The following is a 23,838-nucleotide window of genomic DNA, read 5'->3' as shown; positions in this document are numbered from 1 at the left end:
CACCTTCTGGGCTCCCCACCAATTCCTGCTCCTGCCCACCCCTCCAACCACCCGATTTTCTAGAGAATCCCATCTTACACCCCTCTATCTCTTCCCTTTAGGGTCCCCCAATCTTGGGCGCTGGGGATGCTGAAGGGCTTGGGTGGGCGTCAGGTGACTTCGCCGTGGGGAAGCTCTGACCGTCCACACTTACGGAACCTGAGCTCAGGCAGGGTCCTCCTCCACCACGGGTGCGAACTTTAGACGTGTCTGCTAACAGTGGGATCTTCTACTCCCATGATACTCGAGGTAGGAGGCAAAAAGCCCTCGGTTTGGGGCCCGAAAGGAAATACCTGAAACCAATGAGGAGGCTATCTGACAAACAACAGCTCAGACTTCCCTTTTCAGCTTCTGTCTAGGCTCTCACCTCGACCCACGATCACTTTCTCACTGTCTGAAGGCAGCGGGGAACGCTGTTTGCAACTCTGGAAGAGAGCACGCACGAACCACTGCAAGTGTAGAGACATCTTTATTTTTCCAGAGCAGAGGCGGCATTTCCTGGTTGGAGTCTGGGCATCAGCCACCCTCGGGCTCCTCTTGAGTCACTTCTGGGTACCGGTCTCCAGTCGAAGGAACAAGTGAGAAGACCACATAAGGGGGCAAAGCTCTGTCTTACTCCCTGAGGATCTCCGGCAAGCCCTCCTCTGGAGAGAGCTCTGACAGTGTGCTTTCTACGAGGTCCAGCTGGAGGCGGGACTTGAGGTCACGTTCAGGGGCAGGCTTCCTTTTCGTCACAGCCTCCGAGCCTTCCTGGGGCGGCAGCCGTTGTGCGGGATGGGGGTGTTGTCTGTGATTGAGATCACTTCCAGGCCCCCCATGGTCAGTCCCTTGATGGCAGACTAGAAGGGGCAGAACAGTAGAATGGCATGGTCCCAGAGACAGTGACCCAGCATGTCCAGACGGGCCTTGGAGAGGGCCGGGGTGGGGCTTTCATACCTACAATCCTGACTCTGATCTCTCCCAAAGGACTCCCGACCAAACCCCTTAACCACGTCCTCGATGCTTCCATTTCTCTAGGTGCACCGACCACTTCCCACCGTGTGCTTTGGAATCTGACAACTAAGAGTATCTGTAAACCCCAACACCCTGTAAGCATTACGCTTTTGTTGCTTCCTCTGCCTGGAATGTCCTCTCTCCCCCCACACCTGGCTAATACCTTGCTATTCTTGAAAAGTCAGTAAAGATGTCACCTTTGGGGAAATACCCCATGGGCACCCAACACGCTGGGCACAAGCTTTACCACCGCACCTGCTGTCTGTGCCGAGGGGTCCGTCTGTGACAGCCCCCAGGGAGCACCTTTCTATTCCCAGTGCCTGGCACACAGCAGGCACTCAGTAAGTGTCTGATGAGTTAAACTAAGTGATCTGGGCATGCTTTTGAGAAGCTTAGTAGGTTCGAAGACCAGAAAGAAACTGAAGCCCTCATGGAAATCCACCACGGGGTTTTCCCAGTCTCCTGACTCTGCGCTCAAGCCCCGTTTCTCTCAGGAAGGAAGCACACACCCTGCGGAGACCCCAGCTCACTTACCAAGCGCCCTGGCCCCAGGCCTTTCACGACCACTCGGATGTGGGTCACGCCCTTCCCGGCAGCTTTCTGGAGAGGAGGAAAGAGTGTCAGTGCTCCAGGGAGGGAACTGCTCCATCAGATCTGTTGCTACTGCTACCGGGACCAAGAGGGTTATGAGCTGCAGGGAAGAGGCATCCCCGTCCTTAAACAGGCAGAACACAGGGAAGGCAGCAAAGGCCACAGTGCAGGGCAGACACCGGCAGAGAGCATGGAACTTGTCAAACCCTAGGTCAGCACTGCCACCTGATGGAGATTTCTAAATATCGCTTCCGTGTTCTCAGGGGAGCGAATGCAGATTTTTAAGGTTGAGCCTAAATACTAAGTAACCCACTTAAAAAGTGTTATTTTAAATTTTAAGGGTTATCATTGAAAAGTTTCTTTCCTGATTATAAAGGCTGTTCATTATAGAAAGTCTGGAAAACACAAAGAAGTCCACTCAACCTGCCACGCAGAGCTCACTGTTAATGATGGCATATTTTAGTGTATACAGTCTGTCCAGTGGTGGACACTTAACACATTCTGATGGTCATTTATACATAGCAAATACTATTTTGGGGCATCCAGCTTTGTTTGCAGGCTGAAGTTTTCCTTCAGGAAATACTTCCAATTTGGCAGAGTGTGAACCTTTGTAAGGCCCGTGCTACGGCAGCCCAGGCATAGGCCGTGGTCCTAGACCAATTACTCTGAGCGAGGCCCACACCCCGGATCTTAACTGGCTCTTAAAAACGTGGGTAATACTGAGCATCCTCTGAGGAAAGATCACGAAAGCAAGAGTGCCTGCTGTACAGCAGATGGTCAATAAATATACAAATAGGCGCACACTGCCAATTTGCTTCTAGAAAGGTCTGCAGCAGTTCACAATCAGATTGGTACTTCATGAGAGAAAAGAGGTCCCTTCAAACTGCCCCCGATGTTAGGGTATCGAACAACAGTTGGCAAACACCACTGCTCCTGGGGGACTAGTTCAAGGAGAAGCTCCCTCCCAGGGATCAGGCCTGCACAAACCAGCACACACCGCAGGGGGCGCCAGAGAGACACACGCTTACCGCGGCCGCAGCTATGCCTGCTGTTTGTGCGGCGATGCCGGTGCCCTTCTTGGCATTCCGGAATCCCTCGGTGCCACAGGACGCGCGGGCGAGGGGCTGGTGGGCGGCAGAGACCACCTGGATCTGCGTGCTGGGAAAGCAGGGAGGCACACAGGACACAGCACTGGTCAGGGAAATAACACTAAGCCGGGCCCTTGCCCGCCTGGCTGAGAAAGAGAAAGGCACTCAACTAGCAGTTGAGTGCCCTCTGAACTTGTCAGATGAATGTTCTGAACTCCTACAGGAGGCGTCAGGAAGGGTCCCAATCACCCCCTGAACCCCGTCAAAATCTGACACGTCACAGAATCTAAGGACAGCTCAGGTATGGACTGCATGTGTGTGTCCTCCCCAAACTCATGTTCAAATCCTAATCCCAAATGTGACGGTATTTGGAGGAGGGGACTTTGAGAGGTGAGTAGGTCACGAGGGTAGAGCCCCCACGAGCAGGGTCAGTGCTCTGTTTTATAAAAGGGACCCCGGAGAGCTCCCTCACCCCTTCCATCGTGTGAGGACACAACGTGAAGCCGGCCACCTGTGACTCAGAGGAACTCTCACCGGAACCCCACCGCGCTGGCTCCCTGATGCCCGACTCCAGCCTCTGGAACTGTGAGGCATCCATGTCTGCCGTCTAAGCCCCTGTTTGTGGTGGTTTTAGTAGGCCGAGCTAACACAGGCTGCACAGTCTGGAGTGGGCAAGTGTCATCCAGAAGGGTGGCACGTTTCCCTCCTAGTGTCTTCCCTGTGGCCAGTGTCTAGACTTGATATCCCTGTTTGGCTTTTTTCCCTAAGAAGTTAGATGTTTTATATCAGGTAACTTAAAAAAAAAACAAAAAAGGCTTTTGTTAGGGGAAGTTTTAAATATATACAAAAACAATAGAAAAGTATATGAACACCCATGGGCCCAGCACCCAGCTTCAGGAATTATTAACTCATATCTAATTTAGTCTCATCTATAAATCCTGTTTCCACTCTGGTCTTCCCCCACGATGGGTTATTTTGAAACAAATCCGAGACCCAACATCTCATCGGTAAATATTTCAGTATTTAGTTCTAAAAGATAATGACTTTGAAAAAATCCCACAAAACCATGATCATACCTAAAAAAGTGAGCAATACTACCATATTGGATAATTTTTTTTAAGTAGGCTTCATGCCCAGTGCAGAGCCCAACATAGGTCTTGAACCCATGACCCTGAGATCAAGACCTGAGCTGAGATCAAGAGTCAGACGTTTAACCAACTGAGCCACCCAGGCGACCCTCCTGTTGGACAATTTTAATGCTAATGACACTCTGTTCCAAGACCAAAAAACTTTTTTTTAGAGAAGTGAAACTTTTTTTATAGTCATCTCTAACTGACTTCAAGAAATAGTTAGCCATGGGTGCCTGGGTGGCTCAGTTGGTTAAGTGTCTGACTTTGGCTCAGGTCATGATCTCGTGGTTCATGAGTTCGAGCCCTTGTCAGGCTCTCTGCTGTGAGTGCAGAGCCGACCTCCCTCTCTCTCTGCCCCTCCCCTGCACACGCGCGTGCTTTCTCTCTCTCAAAAATAAACATAAAAAAAAAAAGAAATACTTAGACATACTTATTTCCCCTCGGTCAACACTGCTCTGCTTTCTGGCCTGAAGGGGCTCAGGGGACCCTAGGCGGCCCCGGGCAGTCTGCTTGCCCGGGTTCGGGCAGTCTGCTTGCTGGCCTGGCTATGACCTTGTTGGCCCGGCTACGAACTGCCATTTCCCCCTGGCAGGGCTTCCTGGGTTTTCTGTACTGAACAGAGTGCAAGAGAGCTGCCTGTCCCCGACACAACTTCAGCAGACGGACAGGGTGGGCCACAGAGGCTCGAACAAGCACAGCTAACCCACGTCCTTATTAGCCGGAGAGGGGGAGCCAGAAGTCCGGCTGCTCTCATTTTGAGCTTATCAGACGAATGCTGGGTGAATCCTGCAGCGTCTCACGTGTGCCCCACGCCCCATCCCTGACCACCAACAGTCTCCCGTGTGGTTCTCTGAATCGCGTCGTGGGCAGGCTGAGACCAAACAGTGACCCCACCTCCATGTGGGGGCCTGGCCTGCAAAGCTGTCCTCAACGTCAGCAAGGCTTCTGTTGCCAATACACAGCCGGGAAGTCCCTGGGCACCCACCCGTCAGCCACTCAGAATACTAGTCTTGTCACATTAAATCACTGTTCTTGTTTAGCCCTACAAGGTGAGAGGTCAACGCACAGTGGCCCAAGGCAAGTACTTCAAAGGGACAATGCTTATTTGGAGATTGACATTTTGGTTAGTTTGTAAATAAACTGCATACTCTTCAACCGCCTCTCTCATTTATGTATCACCCATTCGCTGTTCCCCATTACACAGTAACACCAAACAAACACCTCAATAAACACTCTCTCCAGCTCTGGAGCAGAACCAGGAAATACTACTCCCAAGAAAGGCAAAGAAAGCTTATCAATGTAGTATGCCCAACCTAGTTCACACTCTCGTGAAATCTGAATAAACTTTTTTTGAGAGAAAGAGGGTGCAAGTGAGTGAGGGGCAGAGAGAGGGAGGGAGAGAGAGAGAATCCCAAGAGGGGCACAGAGAGAGAGAGAGAGAGAGAGAGAGACGCTCAATCTCACCCGATATGGGACTCGAACCATGAGACCAAGAGATCATGACCTGAGCAGAAGTCAGAGCTTAATGACTGAGCCACCCAGGCACCCTGAATAAACTTTATAAAGACAGAGGTGGATTCCCCCCAAAAAAGGAGGGAGGAGTGCCGGGGGGGGGGTGTGTGCATCAACACTGCCCTGTGGAACTCGGCCCTCTCTCCCCGCCGGGGTTGCCCTCCCCCACGAAGGGGACAGAAGCCCCCACGAGACCTGCCCAGGCGCTCCTACCACTTACTTGTTGTAGGATGCTTTAATGTGTGCAATCGGGATCTCCTCGAATTTCTTTCCTGCCCACCTCAGAGGGCTCTCCTGTCCTGGAACTGGAGGGTAAATGCTGCAATTAAAGAAACACTTTAGGTGAATCCTGATTTTTTTTGTTTTAAGACAACAAAAAACAGCAGTCTGCCACCCGGACCTGCTCCTGTGGCAGCTGCCCCCAATCCGTCCGGTGCCACTGCCATTATGGGTGAACACCATGCTTCAGTGGTCTTTTCTTGTGTGCCGACTCTGGACACTCCTAGTGAGTTTCTGCTAGGAGAAGAGGATTTCATCCACGCTCTCGACCCTCCCCTGTCCCTTGTACGATCAGATCACTATTTTCAATTCTCTATGGGCCACTCTCTGCAATTAAAAAAAATAAGGTCAAATCTCTATTTCTGGTTTTAGGTGGCATCTTGACTCTCTATTTTATAAAAAAAAGACAAAATAATATATCATTACTATTAAAAAAAAAAAAAAACCAAGCCAGTATCCCCTATGAGAGACGTCAGCATGCCTTTTCTGTAAAGGGCCAGATAATAGACAATTTAGGGTTTGCTGGCCATGAAGTTTCTGTTGCAACTACTCGGCTTTGCCGCTGGGAGTACAAAAGCAGCCACAGACCACGGTAAATTAATGGGTGGGACAATGTTCCAGTAAAATGTTATTTATGAAAAACCAGGAAACTGGCCAGATTTGAGCAGGGGCCCAGTTTTCCAAGCTGGTTGAACGGCAGAATCACATGGTTGTGATGCTTAGGCCCCACGCCTGACTTCTGGAAGGGCCGAGAATCTATTTCTAAAATATCCCTGGTGAAGCAGATGTGAACTCCAGCTGAGAGCAGTGACCTAGGCGTTATGTGGGGCTCAAGTTCTTTCTCTAGCTCAGTCGAATCTGTCCTCTGGCCATCTCTAGGTCAGTACTCTTATTTGCAGGTGGGACACGGAGGTACAAATAGGGGAGCAGGGTGAGCAAGGGAAGCCAGGCTTCGGGCTTAGGAGACCTGCCTCGGTTCAAAGCTCTGTTCACCACGCTGTGCTTTCTTTATTCAAACACACACAGCTGTGACTCAACATTCCAGACCTGAGTAAACCTACTGCTGTATCCCGCCTACACGCAGGAATCAGACGGTGTTTGTACCTCCCACGGCCTCCTGAAATTCAGTGGATGCTGGGTTAGAAAATACTCTACTAGAGGATCACGGTCCTGCCCCGGAGCCCCACCTGCTTCCCTAGATAGTTTCAAAAAACAAAACAGAAAATAACACAACGGTATTCAAGAGTTACAAGTGTGCTCCCTCCTGCTAGGGCAGATTGTGGAGGTGATTCAGCCCCTCAGCAGGTCACTGGCTTTTCAACCTACAAGCCAAGACGGACAGTGGATGAGGCTCTGCGATGACATCAATGTTTAAAACACCATCATTTCCCCTACTGACTTGGGGTCCAAAAACTTAAGGCTACCCAAGATTGAACGTACCAGTGCACTGCCTTTTATACACAGCAAGGGTTCTAAGCTAGGGAGGGTTTGGAATGTGAACCATTTTAATCGAAGGCACGGACAAGATAGGGCCTCTAAGCCAACCAGGTCCACTGTACAGATGAATGAGCGGTTCACCGCAGGGAAGCCCAGACAAAGGAAAGACAAAGCCTCCGGGCGCCGGTCTGCAGCCTCTTCACACCCGTCCTCATACCAGGGAGAGGGAGAGAGGCCTGCATACACGGCGTCTCTTTGGAAGGGTGAGGACTGAAAACAGCTGCTGCTCTCTCTGCTGAAGGGCTGGAAAGTGGGGGTGGGGGGGTCTGACTTCCACTGCAAGCACCTGAGGCATGGGTGTGTGCTGGGCCCTGCATGCCACCAACCCAAACTGACCCTGACAGCCTGGCAGGTGCTGGAACCTGGGCAGGGGAGTCTGCAGTTCCGCTCCCAGATAAAGAAGGCCTGGCCTCCCGCTCTTCAGCCCACTTTCTCATTGCGGCTGGAGAGGATTTTTTTTTAAATTTAATAAATGTGGAAAAACGCAGAGGTCATAGCTCCTGGCTCACCACTCGTATCATAATTGTATATATGGTATATACGGCTTCTGTTTCTTGACCTCCTTTTCTCCAGTGACCCTGTGTCCTCTATCCTAGCCTGGCTACTTACTCCTGTGGTCGTACCTGGCCTTTGTCATTACCACGTCTGCAGCCTCATCACCTCGGTTTCGAGCACCACTCAGGCCACCGGCTGCAGGCGCACCCACAGAACCTCACGCCGGGAACCCTTCAAGCCCACTGATTCTCCCCACTCATATGCTTCCCCCCACCAAGGCCTTCACTTCTCTCCTGGCCTCCAGTAAATTCCACCACCGGCCAATCATTACAATCACTCCCTCGCATACCCCTTCAATCCTCTGCCTCCTCTCCATCGTACCCTCCTGGCAAACCCTAACCCTGGCCGACCCATCTCTGCAGCCATTCTGAGCCTGGGCGTGCATCTGCACAGCTGACTAGGGAAAAATACACACCAGTGTCGACTGGCCTTTCCACGTATCATGGTTTCTCAACTTTAGCACTAGTGACATTTTGGGCAGGACGATTCTTTGTTGTGAGGGGCTGGCCTGCACGCTGTGGCCTGTACAGCAGCATCCTCGGCCTCTACCCGCTGTCCCTCCAGCGTCCTGAGTTGTGACAATCAACAATGTCTTCAGATACTGCTAAAAGTCCTTTTGGAGGCCCAATCGCCCCAGTTGAGAGCCGCCGCTTTATTTTAATGACTTCTGACATCAAGTGGGCCCTCAGCACTGCCTGGCGACCGGCTCTGTATGCATGTCCCCAGTTCAATTATCCTTCTTCCACTCTCCCGGATGATGCTTTATACCTTCCTTTGTCTCCTTCAACCTCCGCCTGCTTTCTGTTTCCTCACAGCCAGCTGATGACCTTGACAGGGAAATACAGGCAATCAGAATTTCTGCCAGCTTCCTCTGCCAAACATCTGTGCCCACGATCTTTGCCTTCTCTTCTGTTTGGATGCTCCACTTGTGTTAGCCTCTCAAGGACACCACTCTAGCAACGTTTCCACCCCGTATCCTTCCCGTCGGTAAAGCATGCTGTCATTTCCCCAACCTGAAAACGGACAAGAACCTCTTGATCCCAAAGCCTCCTGGAGCTACTGCCCATCTCTTGATTCCCTCTTAAAAGAACTGACTGTACTTGCCGTTTTTTTCCATCTCCTGCTCTCCTTGAACCCACTCCATTCAGACTTTAGCCCTATGACTCCACCAAAAATGCTCTAGGCAAGGTCACTAACCAACTCACGATGTTAAATCCCATAAGCAGATCTGCCATCAACACAGTGACTTACCCTATCCACAACATCTGACACAGCTGATCTCTCTGCCCCTGAACTACATTAAAAAAAAAAAAAAAAATCCCTCTAGGTTTTCTCACTACTTCTGTGGAGTGTCCTTCTTTGTCTCTTTTGCTGGTTCTTCGTCATCTCCTAAATTTCTAAACATAAGAAGACTCCAGGTTTCAGTCCTTGGACCTCTTCGCTTTACCTACACTTATACTCTTGATGACCTTGTACAGTCTTGTGGTTTTAAACACCATCTATACGATGAATCTCCTAAATGTGTGTCTCTAGCTCCAGCAGTCCCCTGAACTCCATTTCTAAAAGCCTACACTGTATCTCCACTGGATGTTAATTAAGCACCTCAAACATAACCACCCAAAACCAAACTCTTACAATCTTCCTGTCTTAGGTACAATTCCACCTTTCCTGCCGTTTAGGCCAAAAATTTTACAGCGTTCCTCATTCCTCTCCTTTTCTCACACCTTACACGGACACATCCTGTTGGCGTCACTTTCTGTGTGTTCCACCCAGACAGTTGTCACCCTGGTCCAAGCCACCATCATTTCCTGCCTGGATTATTTCAATAATCTTCTAATAGCTTACAGGACTCCTCCCAGTTTCCATCCTTGCTTCCCTATAGTTCAATATCAACACAGCAGCCAAAGGGACTCTTTGAAATGAAGAAACATCATGTCAACCCTGTACTCAAAGTTCTCCAGCGGCTTCCCAACTCATTCAGTGTCAAGACTGAAGTCCTCACGAAGTCCTACAAGGCCATACAGATGCAGCCCTGCATGCCTGCTGCACCACTCACCCCCTTCCCCCATCTCTTGCATTATTCCTCACTCCACACTGACCTTCCTACTCTTCCTCCTGGACAACAGACACACTCTCGCCATGTCATATCCTCATATTGTACGTATTTCTTATTTATTGGTCCCCTATCGATTAGAACTTAAGTTCTATGGGGGCAGGGTTTTGGGGTGTTTGGTCACTGATGTGTCCCAACACCTCAAACAATGCCTGATGTTGCTGAAAGACTCCAGCAGGATCCTGGCTTAAATTCTTTCAGCAGCTCAGGGTGAAAGCCCCACTGTTACAGAGAAGACCTCAGCATTCTTACTGCTGCTTTTGCTGCCCTCCTCTGCCATCACTCTCCCCCGCCCCCAAACATACCACGTTCTTTCATACCGATGCCTTTACCCAGAATATTAGCTTTGCCTAAAATGATCCTTTTCACATTGTCCAGCTGAACTCCCGTTCAATTCAGTTCTTAGCTCCATATTATCTTCCTGGCAGTACTTGCCTGATTTCCTCAGGAGTGGGACATCTCTTCCTTCACACTTCCAAGCAACCATTTCTTACCTCCAGTACACTACTGACCACATTACGCTGAAAATTCTTGCACATCTGTCTTCCCTAGTACTCTGGGAACTGCTTGTGCAGAAGAATGATCTTTTGTATTTGTGTTCTTAGCACCTAGCACAGTGCCTGGCACCAAATAGGTTTTCAGTAAACGTGTGTTAAATGCATGTGATGGCACACAGGGGTGGTGGCACTGATGGAAAGCAAGGTGCCAATCCCTAGGGCTCAGCACAAAAGCCACCCTGCACCAACCCAATAATCTACACCACAGCCTAGAGCCTCCTGTCCCCCCAACCCCCCGCCCCGCTCCCCCGCTTTCTATTTTGTATCCGAGCCCAGGGAAAATTGTTAGTCTGCCGGGATACCCCTCAAAGGGAAACAAGGTGACATCTACTCTACACCTCCGACATTCACTCATTCATTCATCAGACTGTTAACAGAGCATCCACTTTGTGCCCAGGCGCATCTCATGTGATCCTCACAGCGTCTCTCGGTATCCTTTCCATTCGTAGGCGAGAAAGCTGAGTCTGAGAGATTAATTTGCATAAGGTCCCAAAGATGGCAAGTGGCAGAGTAGGGGATTGACTGGTTCTCTGACTTTGGTCGGTGGAATGGGTCTTCCGTGGGCTAGACTTAAGTGGCTCTCACCTGAAGCTGCTGCGGCTCGGAGCCGGGGCGGCCGCCTTCTCCTCAACTTCCTGCTTGGCCGCCGCATCTTGTAGCTGCCGGGCGCCGGTGCGGATGGTGGAGGCTGGCGCCCCAGCCACGACCCTGCGGGGAAGGAAATCTCGGTGAGGTCCAGGCCTAACGGCTACTGCAGTCCGGGCGGCTCAGGGACACGGGCAGCAGCGCAGTCGCGGGGGTAGAGGTGGGTTCGGAGGGGGTGATCATTCTTACCCGGGCGTCGGTGACCGAGCCCAAGACCACAAGAGCCAAGACCCCGTCTTTCGAACCACCTGCATGACTTGAATTGACCCCTGTCAGCTCCCGTCCGCGCGACCCCGGAACCTGGCGAAGCTGGAGCGGCGCCAGCACCACGAGCGCTTGTGGGGGGGGCCTAGAAGGAAAGTCATCTCATTCCTCTTCAGAGGGTTCATTAAAGATTTTTTTGTTCCAGTTTAAATAGTTCGCAATAACTTCAGTTTATAGTACCAACTGGTAGTGTCTTCCCTTTTCCCTAATCGTCTAACATGATATCTTCGCTCACCTCCCCCCCCATATTGGAATGGTTCGTTCTAGTAGTTCCCGGGACGGAGCTCTTTCCGTCTTGCCGCTGCCGCGCTGCCTTGTGGGAGCATGGGATTGGCCTAGGATGCCGCGGGGAGCCGCGGTACCTTGTGGGAGAGCAGAAGAATGGCGGCGCCCGTAAGGCGGACTCTGTTAGAGGCGGCGAAGGGCTGGCGGCGGTTCGAGGGGCACTGGGCCGGTAGCCTTGGCTCCCGCAGCCTGGCCCCTGCGGCCGCACCCTTGAGCAGCGGGTCTCCATGGCGCTTGGTGGGCGCGTTGTGCCTGCAGCGGCCACCGTTGGTCTCGAAGCCGCTGACCCCGTTGCAGGAAGAGATGGCGGCTCTACTACAGCAGGTAGGATTGAGGTGCAGCTCACAGCTTCTAGGAGGCTCTTGGGGGAACCAATAGAGACACGTGGGCCTGGGTTCCATCACGACTCCGGCACCAGTGAGTCCGAGTGTCCTTGAGCAAGTCTTATCTCCTCTCTGAACTTCAGGGTATTTACCTGCGCTCTGGTATCTACCTTCCTGGGTTGTTTTGGTGCATAGAAGGCGTTCATTAAAAGATAGTTTGTTTTCCTTGTTCTTTATTGTCACGTTAGGCAGCTCTTTGGAAAATGGTTTCCCTTTTCATTGCACACGCTAGGTATGCGGTGGTGAAGAAGACGGACGTCTCTCTCCTAGGTCGTCAATAATGTAGAGAGGAGAAAGTCTGATGTGATGTTTTAGGAGAAGGCAGTGGGCACATCGATAAAACGGTGCGATCAAGGCTGTCTGAGGGCCAAGTGAGAAAACAAGGGCAAGTATTCAGTGTAGTGGCTGTGAGGGGCTTAAATCCCCTCAGATACTGACTGAAGGTTGTTTTCCCAGAGTCTGAGATGTTTTGCGTCTTGGCTACTGAGAGTTCGAAACTTCAGTTTGTGCTTTTTACTTGGTTTATTAGTTTATTCTGCAAACACTTTATTAATCATTTTATAGATAATCCATTACCACCTGCTTTGTACAGACACTGTGCTAAGTGGTAGGCACGCAGTAGTGAGTAAGACAGACATGCCTTTGGTTTTCAGACTATTCAGTCTAGTGGAGGTGGACCAAGTCAGTAACCAAATAATCACATGACTGTATAACTGCAGATCTTGTTAAGTGTCATAAAGGAAGATACAGGATACTGTAAAAGGTTTAACAGGGGTATCTAATTTGATTTTATGGGCGGTGTCAAGGAATATCTCCCCAAGAAAGTGATATTTAAATTGAAATCTGAAGGATAAGCAGGAATTTCTTAGAAAAACATGAGGGACAACATTCTAGGAAGAAGGGACAGCACCTGTACAAATTCTGTGAGGCAGGAAAATCCATGATGAGATTTTGATAGAAGACTGATAGGATGGGAGCATAGTAAGTGGGCAGGAAATGCCTGTCCCAGTTTTCTGTTCTTTGAAGCAGCTTGACCTTCAATCACCTTCTAACATTTTAGCAAATGTAGCCCAAGCCCAAAGTGCAGGTGACCTTTCTTCTTTGGTTCTTTTTCCATGGTGTTTTGATTGTATGTCTGGTTATGATGAGTGGTAAAGTTCTTTGTCAAGCGTGCTATAGCTCTGTTTTCTACTCTGCCTGTGGCTTTCTTTTTTTGTCCTTTTAATTTTCCCAGATTGAGGTAGAGAGAAGTATGTATTCAGACCATGAGCTTCGTGCTTTGGATGAAGCCCAGCGACTGGCAAAGAGGAAAGCTGACTTGTATGATGAAGAAGAAGATGGACAGAATGTACTGTTGGTGCAGGATTTGGAAGATGTGTGGGAGCAGAAATTCCTACAGTTCAAACCTGGAGCTCGCATAACAGGTTTGTGGTCTTTTCAGGCCAGCAAGAGACAAGGGAAGGGGTGGTTAGGTATTTTGGTTCCCAGACAGAGAACATTTGCTTAGCCGTTACTTTGTGTTGTAAGTAACAAGTAATTGCAAAACTTCTTTCAGGTTGGCGAAGAATAAATTATTTTCCCTGTTCCTCACATCTACGCTAATATCATTTTTAAAGGCCTTTGTTATTTTTGAGCGGGAGGTAAGGGTGCTGGTGGGATAGCCTCTTCTCTCTCAGTTGAACTTCATGAATGTTACCTGAGTTTAACTCCAGTTTGGGAGTGAGAACGGGAGGGAGATTAAACCTTTCCCATTAGTTTCCTGTGTTTTATCTGAAATCCTTCCTAAAGCAGAGGATTGAGCTCTCTTATCTTAGTTCATACGTGAAGACTGAAGAACAGAGAAAGTCGGGCCTAGTGAAGTCAGTAATAGTGTCAAACCCAGCGAAGTTGTGGTGTTTGAAGTAGTGTGGGTGTAGCTTCTTTTCCAAAGGCTCAAAGAACTTTGTGTTGTGCTCCTCAAAGGAGAAGTTCAGCTTTTGGTCTTCTCTTCTTACATTGTAGTTTTCTCAAGATTGTGAGACCCTGCCCTGAAAGAGGTACGAATTAGATGTGTCAGGGTTGTAATTTGATTATAAGAGGACAGAGGTTGTGGCTTCGAGGTACAGTCTGCCTCAAAGGAAGATTGTAAAATTCTTTTCTCCTTGGTTCTGGCAGATCACAGACTTCTTGTCTTTTTTGACCCCCTTTTCTTCACAGAAGCTGATGAAAAGAACGACAGAACCTCGCTGCACCGGAAGCTAGACAGGAATCTTGTTCTATTGGTCAAAGAGAAGCTTGGAGACAAGGATGTGTGGATACTTCCCCAGGCCGAGTGGCAGCCTGGGGAGACCCTCCGAGGAACAGCTGAGCGAACCCTGGCCACACTGTCAGGTGAGTTCTCTGCCCTCCTCTGAACTTCACAAGACTCCCTTCCGACTCAGTCCCAGGCTGACTTACGAGGATGGCTTTAAGGGTTGGAGGTGGGTCATTGATGGAAACTTTGATGTCTCTAAACATTTCAGCTAGAAAGAATTCTTATGTCTTCTTTTCTTTCTTTATATCATAGCACATCGGTCTTATTGATGGCAGAAGAAACAATTCTTTCACTTGTAAAATGTATTCGCTTTATTGAACTCTCTATATTTTTTTTCTACTCTTTGTGTGGGTTGAATTTTTTCCCCCCTAAAATCTACATTTTCATTCTCTAACTACTAACATCCACATGGCAGTTGCTTCTGAAGGGAAAGGAAGAGGTCCATCTACAGGTTTGGATCTTGAAGTTTCAGTCAGTGGCCCTTTTCTTTATAAAGACTCTGAGGGTCTTAGTGCCAAGCCAGAAAGGTTGGAGAAACTGCTGGCTTGGCCGAGTGGCTCTTGTTGTTTGGCCTTCACCTCGTCTGCGGAACTCAGGAGTTTGGTTGTATGTCCTTCCTCCCCGCATGCCTCTGTTTCTGCGGGCCGGTTGCAAAGTGGTGCTTCTTCGTGGTTGCCCTTCATCAGTAAATTTAACAACTGCTTTCGTAGCTGAAGAGCGGAGAGCTTCAACTTCTCAGTAAGACTTGTTGTCTTCCCAACAGAGTATAAAACATTCATCTTCAGGTTTCCATGCTTTTACGTATTCCACAGGGATGGATGTTCTAGTACTTTTCCTGGTTTCGTTGGCCCAGATCTTCTCTTGAGCCCACTGTTGTGAAATACCTTATCGTAGTGGGTAGCTACGACGGATCCTGCCGTCTTGGTGGGTCCTACTCGTTGCCTTCAGTGGGATTTCTGTCTCCGTTTGGAACACCAGTGAAACTAACAGTGCAGACAGTATTTGCAGGATCAATATCTACAGTAAAATGGTTTTCAGTTTTTACACCACTGAAATCTTCATTATTTATTGTTCATAAAACAGATCAGGAGTTGCTGTTTGGCTTTCTCTTTTCCCACGTTTTTGATTATTTTAATCTGGATTTCTTGAGGAAGTGGATTTCCTTTAATCTCCGCATAGGATGGATCTTTTCCTGATCTGCTTTGTGTAGAGTTATCTTTTCTTCTTTTTTTTTTTTAAGCTACAGCATTGTGCTGAGAGGCTAAATGACATGAAGTGTCTTTAGCTCTTTCATATTTAGAATATGGTCTGTCACAGATTCACTCTTTAGCCCATACTTCAGATCTTGAAGAAGTACTCAGTCTTCTAGAACCTCTGTTTCTAAGTCACTGTGTTCTAAAATTAGCTTTGAAGTTTGAGTGTCTCTTTGAAAATGAGGACATTTTTCATTTCCTTGGCTGTCTGCTGTCATTTTGAGGAAGATATTTTGGTGGCTCAGTATTTGACAGACTGTATTATCCTTGATGAAGCTGTTTCCCCTCAGATTTAGGTTCTGCCTCAGGGCCCAGCACAGAGGCAGCCAGTTGAAAAGTACCCAGACTTTCTATGAAAGAGGCTTATTTGCTTCTCTTCAAATAGTTGGCTTGAGGGGCAAGCATTTAATTCAACACAAATCTAGGGGGCTGCTCAAATACCCTCTGGGGACGCTGGCAGGCGCCATCCCTGTTCCTTCTCTGCTTCCCCTCCCCCCCCATTTAAAACTTTAGTGTGTACTTTCAAAAGTGAGAATCCTGCCACGCTCAGCTTGCACCTCTTCTTATCCTGGCAGCCTTGCTTACTGGCCCGACACTTAACTCAGTTACCCAGCTAGAAACCTCAGAGTTCTCTTTGGCTTCGGTCTGACCTCCAGAGCTTCTTGAGTCCTGTCTGGTCTGAATATTCCTGTCTTTATTCTCACAGCTTTAGCTGTCACCCCTTTTGCTTCTCACCAGGTCAGGGGTTCTCAGCCTTGGCACTGTTGACATTGGGGCTGGGTAATTCTTTGTGGGGGCTGTTCTGAGCGTTGTAGGATTCAGTAGCATCCCTGACCTCTACCTGCTAGATGCCAGTAGCACTCGCCCATCCCCCACTCCCCCTAGTGTGACAGCCATGACAACCAAAAATGTCCCTAGATGTTGCCACGTATTACCTGGGGACTCAAGTCACGGTGGTTGAGAACCACTGCACTGGACCTTTGAAATAGTTGCCCAAAAAGCTCCCCCTTGCTTTCATGTCATGCTCTTCAGTGTTGCCAGAATGAGTGTTCAGACACAGGTCCCTTGTCCCTTCTCTGCCTGGGTTTCCCATAAAGGTTCAGACTTTGGAGCATGGCCCACAAATCCGTTTGCTCTGGTCCTGAGGTTGCCGGTCTTCCATCTGGCCGCACATCACCGTATATTCTGAATTCCAACCCAGCAGACCTTCTGCGTTCCTCGAATAACGTGGTCATGTGTGTGTCTCTGTTTTGTGGCATGCTGGTCTCTGACCGGAGCGGTTTACTCCTCCCTGGTCTGACTGCTCAATTTTGAAGACTCAGCTTGTACATTGTACCTTCCGTGGTAGAACCTTCTCCAAGCCCCTTGGTAGACAGCTACTCCTCCTTCTAGGCTTCCATAGAATTTGTGTGTGCCTTTATTCATTATATGCAACAAACGTTTACTCTGAGCCTGCCATTTGCCGGATGCTCTTCAGGCAGTGGGGTCACAGCGACGAACGGGACACTACCCCAGCTCTGTGCGAGCTTGTGTTCTAGTGGAGAATACGCCCTTTCACTTCCTCCATCGCCTGGCAATTGTTTATTGACACATATCTCTCCCCAGCTAGAATTATGACTCCCTTGGAGGGACGGACAGTATCTGTTCTTCCCCATCATCCCAGCTCCCATCAGGTACCTGGCTCACTGCTCGCGTGTTTACCGAGGATGTAGATTTGGCAGGATCGGTTCCCAGTCACCTTACTTGCCCTGCCACCGGCACAAGCACGTGCTAACGAAGCAGCAGCCCCGTCGGTCCTTCCCCAATCTGCGAGAGAGGGGGTGAGACAGAATGGAGTGGGTGGGGACCTTAGCTGTGCTCCCATGTCCTCAGCTGTCACCTAGGAGGTGGCATCTGGGTTTCTCGCCAGGATCACTGTGTTCAGATCCTCTGCTTCTCTCACACAGTCATGACTGATGCTGGCTCAGCTCTGCCTCCTGTGAGCCACGTGGACAGGCTTCCATCTCGGCACCCACTTTCCTCCTTTTAATATTCCCGTTGCAATAATTAAATGTGAGGGGAAATGTATAAAAGAGGTATTGACATTAAATGGGTGCATAACAAACAAAATGTGTTGATTGCGAAGTTATTAAAATGGTAAATAATATAAAATGATTAAAGTGGCGAAGAAAAGCTCACAAAATATAAAAGTATATGTACGTGTAAAAGTTGGAGTCCATTTATTTCCTGCTTGTTGGAACCTCCCTTCCCAAGTCCTTCTGCAAGATGGAATTCCTAGAGGTGGGCTAAATGCTCAAGGATGGCCACTTAACTGTTTGATAAGTACAACCCAGTTGTCCTGCAGAGTGTCCGTAACATTTGACCTTTTCAGGATTGGTGTAGTGGAGCGTCTGTTTGTCTAGACCCCACCAACATATATAATCATCTCTTTTTAATTTTTGCCTATCTTAGTAAAACATCTCTTCTGGATTAGGGTTTTCCTGATTGCTAGTGAGATTGACCATGTTTTCAAGTGTTTATTGGCATTTGTACTTATTTGTGAGTGCCTATTTAAATTTTTTTAATGTTTATTTTTTAATTTTTCTTTTTAAAAAATTTTTAAAATGTTTGTTATTTTTGAGAGAGAGCAAGAGAGAGACAGAGCACGAGCAGGCCACGGCAGAGAGAGAGGGAGACAGAATCTGAAGCAGGCTCCAGGCTCGGCTCTGTCAGCACAGAGCCCAGTGCAGGGCTCAGATGTCATGAACTACTAAATCATGACTTGAGCTGAAGTTGGATGTCCAACCGACTGAGCCACCCAAGTGCCCCTGTTTATTTATTTTTGGAAGAGGGAGCGAGACAGCTTGAGTCGGGGAGAGGCAGAGAGAGAGAGGGAGACACAAAAGCCAAAGCAGGCTCCAGGCTCTGAGCTGTCAGCACAGAGCCTGATGTGGGGATTGAACTCACTAACCAACTGCAAGATTGTGACCTGAGCCGAAGTCGTATGCTTAACCTACTGAGCACCACGGCTCCACTGTGAGTGCCTATTTAGATTCTTCGCTCATTTTATAATGAACCATTTCTTTTTTCATATTGTTTGGCTTATATTTTTAATCTGTTTTTCCAGATTATAGAAAAATAATACATATTCATTGAAATAAGTGAAAAATTCAGGAAAGTATAAAGAAACTTTCTAGTAACTCCATCACCGGTAGATACCCACTGCTGACATTGTGTGTGTGTGTGTGTGTGTTTGTTGCAGGTGAGCTCACCTCATACATAAATTCCTCATGTGATGCTAATAGTGTTTTTTGTTTGTTTTGGTTTTAGTATTGAGAGAAGCAATTCATTATATATGGTGCCTAGTAAATGTAGTAATATAGGATAAGAAATAATTTTCTGTCTCAGAGCAGTTACACCATTAACACTTTTTGGTGTATCCTGTTAGAAATCACAAGCACAGGGGTGCCTGGGTGGCTCAGTCGGTTGAGCGTGCAACTTTGGCTCCGGTCATGATCTCTCGGTTTGTGGGTTTGAGCCCCACGTCAGGCTCTGTGCTGAAAGCTCGGAGTCTGGAGCCCGCTTCAGATTCTGTGCCTCCCTCTCTCTCTGTCCCTCCCCTGCTCACACTCTGTCTCTCTCTCAAAAATAAATAAACATTAAAAAAAATTAGAAAACGAAAAAGAAATCACAAGCACATACATATCCCCTCCGGTTTTTGTTCTCCACGTAGTAGGAACATGGTTACATGCCTCCGTTTTCTCAGCTCGTAAGCATCTCTGTGTATCAGCGCGGGAAGCCATAGCTTAGGCTTTCTGACACCAGCCAGCGGTTTCATAATAGGCATGTACCGCAGTTCTCCTTACCAGTCTGTTGCTTTTTACAAATAAGCTGTAGTGAGCATCCACTAATACTCGCCTTTGCTCACGTGCGCAGAGAAACCATCTGGGGGGATCAAGTTCTAGGAGCAGAGTCTCTGGATGAAAGGGTACGCCTACTTGAAATCGATAACTCTCATCAAAGGTGACGGTTAATACTAATTTCTACCCTGGCAACATACATGAGAGTGCTGGTTTTTCTCTTATCCTTGACAGGCGGCGTATAGCTCAAAGTTTTGGGACTTGGGTAATAATGACACGTTGTTGTTTGAATTTACGTTTCTTTAATTGAATAAGACTGAGCATCTTTCAAAGAGTTTATAGGTCAGTGATATTTATTTTTGTGTGGAAGGTCCTGCTTATATGCTTAGTTCATTTTTCTTTTAGATTTGTTGGCTTCTTCCTCATTGATCTCTAAGTACTTCTTATACCTGAAGATCTTCTATTGTGGAGCGTGTCAAAAATATTTTTCTCAGTGTGTCATTTTTGCCTTTCACTTTTATGCTTTGTTTTTCCTGGTAGAAATTTTATGTAAATACATAGTTTTCTGTTTTACGGATTTTTTGAATTTTGTGTCTTGGTTAGGGTTTTCCCTCTCGAAAATGGTACGGAAAGTATCCCACAGTTTTTTCTAGTACTCTTTTGGCTTCTTTTTTCATTAATGAAAAATTTGAAGAGACAGAACAATTCAGGAAGTATTAAACATCCATGATCCAGAATGAACAATCCTTTTATGAAAGTTAAATGTCTGTTGTTAAATCTTGGATCTGTATGGTGTCAATTTTGATATGAGGACTGAGATTGGTGGAATCCAGCTTTATTTTTCCTCTTCAGCCAGTTCTCTAGATGCCATTTAGTAATTAATCCATCCTTTCCCTGTCCTCTGAAGTGCTTGGTTGGGGTTAACCCTCGTTATAGGTTGCAGATAATATCTATCCATCTGTCTTTGTCTTTTAACTTTGGTTATGTTTTCACCCTATGGAAGTCAAATTGGGTCTTTTTCATGCTTTTCAAGTAACCCTCCCTTTAAGAGGCTAATGAGCTTTGCTTTACAGATACCAAGTGTCTTGGTCCTTCATCAGCAGACAGTGGCCGGGCTGAGTCTAGAAGCTTGGTGCTGTGACTCCAGGTAGTGGCATTTGAACTGCATTGCTGACTTCAGTTTGAAGGCAGTATCCTGGCAAGTGTGATAGACCCAGCGAATCTGGAGCCGGAGCCCGAGGCCACGGGCCAGGAGCATTTGGATGGAGACGGGAAGAGGCTATTCAGGAATGACCCTCATCCTCACTCCTCACTCCTCACTCCCAGGGATTGCTTTTACCTCTCGCGGGAAATGGCTCTCACAGAGACCCCCTGTGACTTGGGGAGCCAGAGTGAACAGGTGGGTGTGTCCTTATCTTCCAATTCTGTTTCTTCCCCATCCCCCCCTTCAGAAAAAAAAGTGGAAGCCAAGTTCCTGGGAAACGCCCCCTGTGGCCACTACAAGTTCAAGTTCCCTCAGGCAATGCGGACAGAGAGTAGCCTCGGGGCCAGAGTATTCTTCTTCAAAGCACTGCTCCTAACCAGAGGAGACTTCTCCCAGGCCTGGAAGAAGGGCCAGCATGTCTGGGTCTGTAAGGAAGAGCTGGGCGACTATTTGAAACCGAAGTACCTGGCCCAGGTTAGGAGATTTCTCTTGGACCTCTGACGAACAGTGCTGCTGTGGACAGTGCTCGAACAGGCCTGCGACCGGGGCCTCAAGGACACTATGTGCTGGCTCCGTCTTTGAGGGAACATCGTGCAACAAACTCAGAGAAATAAACGAGTTTATTCTTGTGTGGGTCTTGGCTGATTTCTCCTTTGAGAACGACTGGCTTTTCCCTGTGAAGAGAGGGCCGTCTCTTAGGGCGCCTTTCGCTTGTGTCCAAGCTGATAATTGAGTGTTGCGTTACTTCATAGAGAATCAGCTGGCTCCCTGGGCCCAGAAAGAGAACCCAAGGAAGGAAACTGAACTTCTAAAAGCTTTGAGGTCTGTGAAAGCTTCTAGGCTCAGGCAAAAAGAGAAAAAAACGAGTTCTGTGCAGTGTCTTAGCCTCTATCCATTTTGTGTTTTTCTCCCTTTGTACTTGATATGAAAGTCTAGCCTAGGAAATAATTTCTTCCTTTGTTTTTTTCTTTTGGTTTTTATTTTCTTTTTTCATTTTTTTTTAAACATTTTATATTTAAGCAGAATTTAATCATATCTGTTCTGAGACAGTCATGTGAATAAGCAGGTCGGACTGTTATCTCCCTTTTATCAATGGTGGAATCTTGGCCGCACAGGACTTGGCCCCAAGTCTTAACGGCACTGAGGGTGCAGGAGGAGAATGCTGATCTCTTGCCTCTGCGTTGGGGCTTCTGATCCCTCCCTGTGTTGCTTGAGTCATCACTGGTCGCTGGCACACAGAGGGCACCCAGGAACATTTGCTAAATGAGTGGAAGAGAGGGAGCGTCTCAGGCCTGCCTGTGTCTGCACGGGATAGTGGTTCCACTAGCAAGGCTCCCTGGCTCCCAGTCCTGGCTCCCAGCTCCCTGGTTTCCTCTCACACAGCCTTCTGGGTTGAACAGACGGGCCCGTGTGATGTAAGCTAGTGGACTGGGATTTCTGTTTCTGCTTCAGACATAGCCTTGTGTTCTTCCCCGGGGTCAGGTAGATTGCTTTCCAAGGTCAAAGTTGAGGTGTCTCCTCCTGACAATGCCCTCCTTCCCATGTACCTCCTGCACGTGCTCTTTCCCCTCATTGCAGATGGAGATGTCCCCTAGCTGAGGCTTGCTGATTTCATGGGCAGTAGTACCACCCTGGGAGTGAAACCTGGCCACCAGGAGAGGGTAAGTCCAGACATAGGACCAGGAGTGCATTTCTCTTTCTGGGATTTGGAGTGAGTTGTAGAGGTGAACATATTTGCTACCTCAGGGAACTCCAGCCTAGAAGGGAAGGGATCCCCAGGGTGAGGTGGAGACTGTGATATCATGATTTATATATGTGTGTGTGTGTATAAGAATGTATGTTTTTGTTCTCTGTACCTATTCCTTGCACAGAACTCCTATGCAATTAGTGGTTTTGAGAGCAATCAAGTTGTCTTATGTTAACGAGGTGAAGTTTAGAAAGCCCCTTGGTAACCTAAGGATGGGAGCTGATTGCTGGGGAAGCCAACCTTGTGACAGAGAGTTGGAACTTTCAGTCCAACCCCGTGACCTGGGAGGGAGAAGGGCAGGAGTTGGGAGTTCAATCACCAGTGGCCAATGATGTAGTCAGTCTTGCCTGTGAAATGAACCCTTCACAAAATTCCAAAAGGATAGTGGATGGTCTTCTGACAGCTTCTGGGGTTGGCGAGCACGTGGGAATTTGGGGAGGGTGGTGCACTCCAAGACAGCATGGTGTTTCTGTACCCTTTCCCGTAGCTTGCCCAGCGCATCTCTTCTATCTGGCCGCTCCTGAGTTAGGTCCTTTTATAATAAACCAGTATTCTAGTAAGTAACGTATTTCTTGGAGTTCTGTGAGCCAATCTAGCAGATTAAGGGAACCCAAGATGGGAGGTCCTTGGAACATCTGATTGAACCAGTTGTCTGGAAGCACAAATACCTGGACAGGAGATTGGCATCTCAGGGATTGGAGGGGGTGGGGTGGGGTGGGGGAATCTGGTAGGATGGAGCCCTTAACCTGTGAGATCTCATGCTCGCTCCAGGTAGATGGTATCAGAATTGAGCTGAATTGTAGGACGTGCAGCTGGTGTCTGAGGAATTGCTTTGTGTTGGGGAAAAACTCACACGTTGGAATTGGTACCAGAATCTTAATGACTGTTCTTAAGATGCTCCGTTTTGTTATAAAGTTGCTTCTTTAATGGGAAGTAACATATATACAATTGGTAAATAGAGAAATGGTGTCAGGATAACCCGAAATTAGGTTAGCTCCTATAACATTTTCCCCAAAGCATTAATATTTTGAAGTGTTCAGGGACAGGATTGAATTACCTTAAGAAAAAAGCCACGAATTATATAGAAGTGCCTTCTTTTATTACGAATAGTGGCTGGTTTAGTAGCTTCAAAAAGCACTATTAGCGTTTCCACCGTGTTAGGCTGTCTGGGGAAATGGCGCGGAAAGAAAGATGCTGGGAAGGCATCCCCTTTGTTTTACAAAACTGATGAGAAAGCCCTTTCCTGGATCATGCTTTTTATTTTGATGGAAGTAGTCTCTGCACGTCAGGAAGAAGCATGAGGCCCGGGAGTAAAGGTGCGAGGAACCAGTGCACATGCCAGTGGGAGTTTAACTGCAGCGGTATCACTGGGTTTGGTTCTGTTTTATTTGTGCTCTGGCTGCAAAATCCCATAGCTTCTGCGTGGTCTGCCCTAACCCCCTTTCCCCAGAAGCCTTGTTATTTTTGGAGTGTGATTTTACAAAATGCAAGCTTTTTTGGCATTAGAGTTGAAATGACTGTGTATGCTGAATGCCAGCCTGAATCTTCCATTGGCTGCCAGACATGACCAG

At 48.0% G+C, this 23,838-nt stretch overlaps 2 protein-coding genes across 2 annotated transcripts; one reads left to right on the top strand and one right to left on the bottom strand.

Moving 5' to 3' along the window:
* Positions 1-495: 495 nt before the first annotated feature.
* Positions 496-11,495, bottom strand: MRPS11 (mitochondrial ribosomal protein S11). Its single transcript, XM_047086725.1, has 6 exons — positions 11,189-11,495; positions 10,940-11,062; positions 5,574-5,672; positions 2,652-2,781; positions 1,567-1,632; positions 496-878 (listed from the first exon to the last, which is right to left on the bottom strand). Exons 1-6 carry the CDS (start codon positions 11,251-11,253, stop codon positions 771-773), a joined length of 591 nt encoding a protein of 196 aa, XP_046942681.1. The 5' UTR covers positions 11,254-11,495; the 3' UTR covers positions 496-770.
* A 77-nt stretch (positions 11,496-11,572) lies between these two features.
* On the top strand, positions 11,573-21,149 carry MRPL46 (mitochondrial ribosomal protein L46). The gene is made up of 4 exons (XM_047086724.1): positions 11,573-11,872; positions 13,166-13,355; positions 14,128-14,301; positions 20,768-21,149. Exons 1-4 carry the CDS (start codon positions 11,645-11,647, stop codon positions 21,019-21,021), a joined length of 846 nt encoding a protein of 281 aa, XP_046942680.1. The 5' UTR covers positions 11,573-11,644; the 3' UTR covers positions 21,022-21,149.
* The last annotated feature ends 2,689 nt before the right edge of the window (positions 21,150-23,838 follow it).

Source organism: Lynx rufus, unplaced genomic scaffold, assembly GCF_022079265.1.
Source record: "Lynx rufus isolate CCGP_SWC_20201006 ecotype Redwood Valley unplaced genomic scaffold, mLynRuf1.p SCAF_21, whole genome shotgun sequence".
Lineage (NCBI taxonomy): Eukaryota > Metazoa > Chordata > Mammalia > Carnivora > Felidae > Lynx > Lynx rufus.
Note: the sequence above shows the minus strand (reverse complement) of the source record. Positions and strands in the feature narration are given on the sequence as shown.